General features: G+C 47.9%; 1 protein-coding gene across 1 annotated transcript in view; it reads right to left on the bottom strand.

Moving 5' to 3' along the window:
- Positions 1 to 4627: 4627 nt before the first annotated feature.
- LOC138352749 (putative per-hexamer repeat protein 5) overlaps positions 4628 to 7765 on the bottom strand; it is a 14289-nt gene continuing 11151 nt past the window's right edge. The window contains exon 3 of the mRNA XM_069305337.1: positions 4628 to 5120. Coding sequence (XP_069161438.1) covers positions 4628 to 5120 — 493 coding nt within the window. The remainder of the gene's footprint in view (positions 5121 to 7765) is intronic.

The following is a 7765-nucleotide window of genomic DNA, read 5'->3' as shown; positions in this document are numbered from 1 at the left end:
TGGCTGTCCTTGTTTGTCATTGCCCTTCGAGTATTACTTTGCAGTCTAATATACATTCGACACAAAGCTTTATGCGTTGCTCATTTGCTTGAGCGATGAATAAAAGCTTTGATTTTGTATTAAGTTTTATAAAGGAATTTTGTATCTACTTATTGTTGTCTTCGTAAGGTATATCGGAAAGAATTTTGTTGTTTTTGTTTCAAAATATAATTTATTGTTGTCGTGTGTTTCAAGTTGTAAACCCCTTGTGTGCCGAGGCAGGTGATCTACGCACTGTGTGATGCCAGGCTGTACTCGGAACATATTTTACTAGGTCTGGTAATACTAGCATTTAAAAATATTTTAAGTTTTTTAATTCATTTCAATATAATTCTTCCTTATGTTTCATTTGATGTTAAATAATTTGTTGTTACATATTTAGACATGTTTAGGAAATAATGCTGTGATAATGATAAGGTCTAATTTAGGTTATCTTAAACTATTCCTCATGAAATAATGAAGTTAAAATTTAGCTTCATTATATAGTTTATGAAACCAATGAAAGAGAATTTTTGTTGTATGCTTTACTGTACTACTGTACATACTCTTTAAGTTTCAAAATAAAAAGTCATAAATTCAAATTATACATAAAAAAAAATACTGGATCAAATTTGCTTGCTTTTTCTTTGTATTGGAAAAACCAAGTCAGATTAAACATGATACATTTCAGTATAATTTACACACATTTATATCAAGACTAATTTATATGCAAATATTATGTAACGTTTGTGTACATCTCCATTAATATCGAGGGCATTGTGGACACAGTTTAAATCATGGCAGGGCAAAGTGCATACGGCACACAAGATATATTTTCCTATTCAGGGTTTAAAATACTGTAAGTAGTAATGCTGCACCTGTGCAGCTTGGTGCATGGTGCTGCGCCTGTGCGGCTTGGTGCACGGTGCTGCGGCTTGGTGCACGGTGCTGCGCCTGTGCGGCTTGGTGCACGGTACTGCGCCTGTGCGGCTTGGTGCACGGTACTGCGCCTGTGCGGCTTGGTGCACGGTACTGCGCTTGTGCGGCTTGGTGCACGGTACTGCGCCTGTGCGGCTTGGTGCACGGTACTGCGCCTGTGCGGCTTGGTGCACGGTACTGCGCCTGTGTGGCTTGGTGCACGGTGCTGCGCCTGTGTGGCTTGGTGCACGGTACTGCGCCTGTGCGGCTTGGTGCACGGTACTGCGCCTGTGCGGCTTGGTGCACGGTGCTGCGCCTGTGCGGCTTGGTGCACGGTGCTGCGCCTGTGTGGCTTGGTGCACGGTGCTGCGCCTGTGCGGCTTGGTGCACGGTGCTGCGCCTGTGCGGCTTGGTGCACGGTGCTGCGCCTGTGCGGCTTGGTGCACGGTGCTGCGCCTGTGTGGCTTGGTGCACGGTGCTGCACCTGTGCGGCTTGGTGCACGGTGCTGCGCCTGTGCGGCTTGGTGCACGGTGCTGCGCCTGTGTGGCTTGGTGCACGGTGCTGCACCTGTGCGGCTTGGTGCACGGTGCTGCGCCTGTGCGACTTGGTGCACGGTGCTGCGCCTGTGCGACTTGGTGCACAATATCCAAGAGCAAAGTCAATTCAATGCTGAATCAACATCAATCTTGATTCAGTGTCCAATCATCATCGTCAAGTGTTGATTCAGCATCCAACCAACATCTCTCGCGGATATTGTGCACACTGGGTATGGCTTGATGCACTGTAAAATCACATGAACGTGGTGTAACTGTGAAAGTATTGAGGGCGTATGATGGCAAGGAACCCATCGTTTCCTCTCTGTATGCCCATATGGTGATAGTATGACAGCCCAGAACCCATCATATGCCCACATGATGGTAGTATGACAGCCCAGAACCCATCGTATGCCCACATGATGGTAGTACGAGAGCCCAGAACCCATCGTATGCCCACATGATGGTAGTACGAGAGCCCAGAACCCATCGTATGCCCACATGATGGAAGTACGAGAGCCCAGAAAATGAGTTACTTTACATCTTGTAATATTTTGTACTGGAATTGTAAGCCAAGGCAGCTGAAAAAGAGTTAATATTTTACATAATTCTTCTGAAATGCTTGTCAGTCTAATAAGGCTAATTTGTTAATAATTTCTCATTCATGATTTTGTCATTTGATCCTGCACCACAATAGTTACCAATGTCCTCACTTGAGCCTTGTCCCACCTTAGTGTTACATAAGAAACTTACATTTTTGCAGGATCATGAATTACATCCAGTACCCGTATCTCTGGCCTTATCACTGTGTAATGTAATCTCGTCGGCTTGACACAATAAAGTGTAAGTAGTAATAGGATTGTTGAATTATCATTATTCCCTGTCCTGGCTAAAAAAAAAAAATATTCATTAAATTTGCAGTAGGTAATTCAGATTCAGATTCAGATTCAGATGTTTATTCAGGTAAGGTATATACATACAAGTGATGTTACATTAATGGATTGATATATAGATAGAGCTAGTACATACAATGCCTAAAGCCACTATTACGCAAAGCGTTTCGGGCAAGAAAAACATTAATATCTAGAACTTAATACTAATTGAGCATAAAGAATAAAAGATGTTGAGAACAAATACAAATAAAGATAAAAAAAAAGGGGGAACATGACTGAAAAAGCAGCACAAATACAATAGGTTGACAAACAGTGTTGATTAAAAAAAAAGAAAAAAAAAAGAAAATAAAAGAAAATAACAGACATGGGTTGACAATAGAGGAGTGAGGTAGATTACAGGGAATTTATTAGGTAGTGTTTAGTTTTTATCTTAAACTGGTTGAGAGAGGTACAGTCTTTAACATGGTTGGGAAGGTCATTCCACATTCTGGGCCCTACCTGGTCAAAGGCCAACTGCCCAATGTGAGGCAGATCAATTTTTCCACCCAATTGTATTCAGTTTAAACCAATCTAAACAATTTGTAAATCTTACCTCAGGTGTTTTGCTTCAATGTGGTTCATCGTGAGCCTGTTACCCAATTCTACCTGGTAATTTGGCCACATAAAAGTGAAGAGACTTAATGGTCCACATTGTGCAAATTCAGCTTTAGAAGAGACATTGGGATTAGAAGAGACATTGGGAAATGCTGGGTTGGAAATAGTGTTGCAGGTTAGGGAGCCGGTTGGTCGCTGGTCGGCCGAGCGGACAGCACGCTGGACTTGCGATCCTGTGGTCCCGGGTTCGATCTCGGGCGCCGGCAAGAAACAATGGGCAGAGTTTCTTTCACCCTATGCCCCTGTTACCTAGCAGTAAAATAGGTACCTGGGAGTTAGTCAGCTGTCACGGGCCGCTTCCTGGGGGTGGAGGCCTGGTCAAGGACCGGGCCGCGGGGACACTAAAGCCCCGAAATCATCTCAAGATCTCAAGATAGGGTAACAGGCTCACGATGAACCACATTGAAGCAAAACACCTGAGGTAAGATTTACAAATTGTTTAGATTGGTTTAAACTGAATACAATTGGGTGGAAAAATTGATCTGCCTCACATTGGGCAGTTGGCCTTTGCAATATTTCTATAATTTCCTTCTTTCAAAATGGATGAAAGATTGGTAAATGCACTTCGATGCCGACAAAAAAAAGGTTCCAAGCCTAGTGAATGTTAAGAATTAAATGATTCCAGTTCAAGTAAGTTTATCGAGATGATTATAAAATACATATCAAAAGGATAGAGTAGCTTGGACTATTTCTAGCTTATCAACAATGTAATTACCAAATCTGAATGTCCTGTTTAGTAAATTACATATGGCAATAGACCATTAGAACCAAACTAGGTTATTTGGTCATGGAAAACTTTAGAGTTATAAACATGGAGATTTAGATTTGAGTAGTATTGGTTAAACTAAGTTTTAAATATTTATTATGTACCACACTTTATACATCTCTTGGTGAGCTGTTCTACATACCACGTCATGATTAAAGTAGTATTATCTAAGCCACATTTGCCTGCCTCTCTTATGCTGTCTAAGCTTGATTATGGCAAACCTAGCATATTCTTTGCCCTCTCCTTCGACTCAACACTATGATATTTATATTTATTTCAGGAAAATTACATACAAGAAGAATATTGGATTTCTAGATAGAATAAGTATATACCATGCCTAAAACCATTAATATGCGCAGCGTTTTGGGCATAATGTCCCTCCCCCCCTCTGGCCCGTTGTCGTCGTGAGGGGGCTTGGTGGACAGCTGCCGGAGTGTGATGCTCCATGGGTCAGTCCTCTGTCCTTTTGTAGCCTTATGCTCCTGCTGCTGTCTTTACCAATTGTGCCAGACATCTTTTCATTTTCCTTGTGTTTCATTTTTCTCCCCCCCTCTTCTCCTTTCAAATTATCATTTCCCGCCGACCTTTTGCCTGTTTTGATAATTCTTTCGGCCTTCTTTTGTTTTGACGCTCGGGTGTTTGGGGAGGCATACTCTTACACCCGTAGAACTGTAGTACCCAACGTCTCGAGCGAGGGGACCCTTTTATTGTCAATCCTCCTTTTGTCCCTGAATCCGATCTCAACGGACTGATGGTTCTTAAGGTGGCGTTTGTGGGGCGTATACTCACAACGCACCCCTGGGGGGCCCCGGCAAGTTTGGCAATAAGTCTCTTGTTGGGTGTCCTATCTGGTGCCACTGCCAGTGTTGGGTGTGGCGCCGCTGCCAGTGTTGGGTGTGGCGCTGCTGCCAGTGTTGGGTGTGGCACCGCTGCCAGTGTTGGGTGTGGCGCCGCTGCCAGTGTTGGGTATGGCGCCGCTGCCAGTGTTGGGTCTGGTGCCACTGCCAGTGTTGGGTGTGGCGCCGCTGCCAGTGTTGGGTGTGGCGCCGCTGCCAGTGTTGGGTGTGGCGCCGCTGCCAGTGTTGGGTGTGGCACCGCTGCCAGTGTTGGGTCTGACGCCGCTACCAGTGTTGGGTCTGACGCCGCTGCTAGTGTTGGGTGTGGCGCTGCTGCCAGTGTTGGGTCTGACGCCGCTACCAGTGTTGGGTCTGACGCCACTGCCTGTGTTGGGTGTGGCGCCGCTGCCAGTGTTGGGTGTGGCGCCGCTGCCAGTGTTGGGTGTGGCGCCGCTGCCAGTGTTGGGTGTGGCGTTGCTGCCAGTGTTGGGTCTGACGCAGCTGCCAGTGTTGGGTGTGGCTGCCGCTGCCAGTGTTGGGTGTGGCGCCGCTGCCAGTGTTGGGTCTGACGCAGCTGCCAGTGTTGGGTGTGGCGCCGCTGCCAGTGTTGGGTGTGGCGCCGCTGCCAGTGTTGGGTGTGGCGCCGCTGCCAGTGTTGGGTGTGGCGCCGCTGCCAGTGTTGGGTGTGGCGCCGCTGCCAGTGTTGGGTGTGGCGCCGCTGCCAGTGTTGGGTGTGGCGTTGCTGCCAGTGTTGGGTCTGATGCAGCTGCCAGTGTTGGGTGTGGCGCCGCTGCCAGTGTTGGGTGTGGCGCCGCTGCCAGTGTTGGGTGTGGCGCCGCTGCCAGTGTTGGGTGTGGCGTTGCTGCCAGTGTTGGGTCTGACGCAGCTGCCAGTGTTGGGTGTGGCGCCGCTGCCAGTGTTGGGTGTGGCGCCGCTGCCAGTGTTGGGTCTGACGCAGCTGCCAGTGTTGGGTGTGGCGCCGCTGCCAGTGTTGGGTGTGGCGCCGCTGCCAGTGTTGGGTCTGACGCAGCTGCCAGTGTTGGGTGTGGCGCCGCTGCCAGTGTTGCCACCTTAACCTACTTGCCAACGAAAGATTAAGTTGATTGGCAAAGTTTCTGGCCGTTAGTGTGACGTTATGAGGCCAGGAAGGATTAGCAGGATAGATGATTGGTTGGCCTTGTGCTTGGGGGGGGGGGAGTTGATTAGTAGTGTGGATTAGTTACTTGTCACCAACGCACACGTCTCTTAAGCTCACCTTACCAAGGCTTGGTAACGAGGCCCCCAGGACGGGCTCTGTGTCTAATCTTTCTCCATCAATAAAGATCTTTTATTATTGCTAAATTTGAGTAAATATCAGTTATTAGAATGGACCTTCGTGGCAGGGTTTAAAGTCAGATGTACCGGGCCAAGAGGCCAGAGGACGCTGGTGATGCCTCGTCTCACCTTTAATAGTGTAGGTAATTACCATATGTCTTAGAGGCATCTTCTCTCACCTGTCTGGTGGGCATGTTGTCTCACCTGTATGGTGGGCATGTTGTCTCACCTGTCTGGTGGGTAGGCATGTTGTCTTACCTGTCTGGTGGGCATGTTGTCTCACCTGTCTGGTGGCCATGTTGTCTCACCTGTCTGGTGGGCATGTTGTCTCACCTGTCTGGTGGGCATGTTGTCTCACCTGTCTGGTGGGCATGTTGTCTCACCTGTCTGGTGGGCATGTTGTCTCACCTGTCTGGTGGGCATCTTGTCTCACCTGTCTGGTGGGCATCTTGTCTCACCTGTCTGGTGGGCATGTTGTCTCACCCGTCTGGTGGGCATGTTGTCTCATCTGTCTGGTGGGCATGTTGTCTCACCTGTCTGGTGGGCATGTTGTCTCACCTGTCTGGTGGGCATGTTGTCTCACCTGTCTGGTGGGCATGTTGTCTCACCTGTCTGGTGGGCATGTTGTCTCACCTGTCTGGTGGGCATGTTGTCTCACCTGTCTGGTGGGCATCTTCTCTCACCTGTCTGGCCAGAATTGAATACAAATCTTAATATATAAGACATGGTGACACTGATACCTAGGAAGGACTAACACCTTGGCAGACCTGGTTGATACCTGGTTGATGGGGTTCTGGGAGTTGTTCTACTCCCCAAGCCCGGCCCGAGGCCAGGCTTGACTTGTGAGAGTTTGGTCCACCAGGCTGTTGCTTGGAGCGGCCCGCAGGCCCACATATACCTGGTTGATGGGGTTCTGGGAGTTGTTCTACTCCCCAAGCCCGGCCCGAGGCCAGGCTTGACTTGTGAGAGTTTGGTCCACCAGGCTGTTGCTTGGAGCGGCCCGCAGGCCCACATATACCTGGTTGATGGGGTTCTGGGAGTTGTTCTACTCCCCAAGCCCGGCCCGAGGCCAGGCTTGACTTGTGAGAGTTTGGTCCACCAGGCTGTTGCTTGGAGCGGCCCGCAGGCCCACATACCCACCACAGCCCGGTTGGTCCGGCACTCCTTGGAGGAAACAATCTAGTTTTCTCTTGAAGATGTCCACGGTTGTTCCTGTAATATTTCTGATGCTCGCTGGGAGGACGTTGAACAACCGCGGACCTCTGATGTTTATACAGTGTTCTCTGATTGTGCCTATGGCACCTCTGCTCTTCACTGGTTCTATACTGCATTTTCTTCCATATCGTTCACTCCAGTACGTTGTTGTTTTACTGTGTAGATTAGGGACCTGGCACTCCAGTATTTTCCACGTGTTTATTATTTGATATCTCTCTCGTCTCCTTTCTAGAGAGCACATTTGGATACCTTTGAGACGATCCCAATAATTTAGGTGCTTTATCTCGTCTATGCGTGCCGTATATGTTCTCTGTACTCCCTCTATTTCAGCAATCTCTCCTGCTCTGAAGGTGGAAGGGAGTACTGAGCAGTACTCAAGACGGGACAACACAAGTGACTTGAAGAGTACAACCATTCTGAAAGTTCTCGTAATCCATCCGATCATTTTTCTGGCTGTCGCAATATTTGCTTGGTTATGCTCCCTAAACGTTAGGTCGTCAGACATCATTATTCCCAAATCCTTGACATGCTGTTTTCCTACTATGGGTACATTTGATTGTGTTTTGTACCCTGTATTATGTTTAAGGTCCTCATTTTTACCGTACCTGAGTACCTGA

The sequence above is a fragment of the Procambarus clarkii genome, chromosome 54 (assembly GCF_040958095.1).
Source record: "Procambarus clarkii isolate CNS0578487 chromosome 54, FALCON_Pclarkii_2.0, whole genome shotgun sequence".
NCBI lineage: Eukaryota > Metazoa > Arthropoda > Malacostraca > Decapoda > Cambaridae > Procambarus > Procambarus clarkii.
The sequence above is the reverse complement of the archived record's forward strand: the minus strand, read 5'-3'. Positions and strand labels throughout refer to the sequence as shown.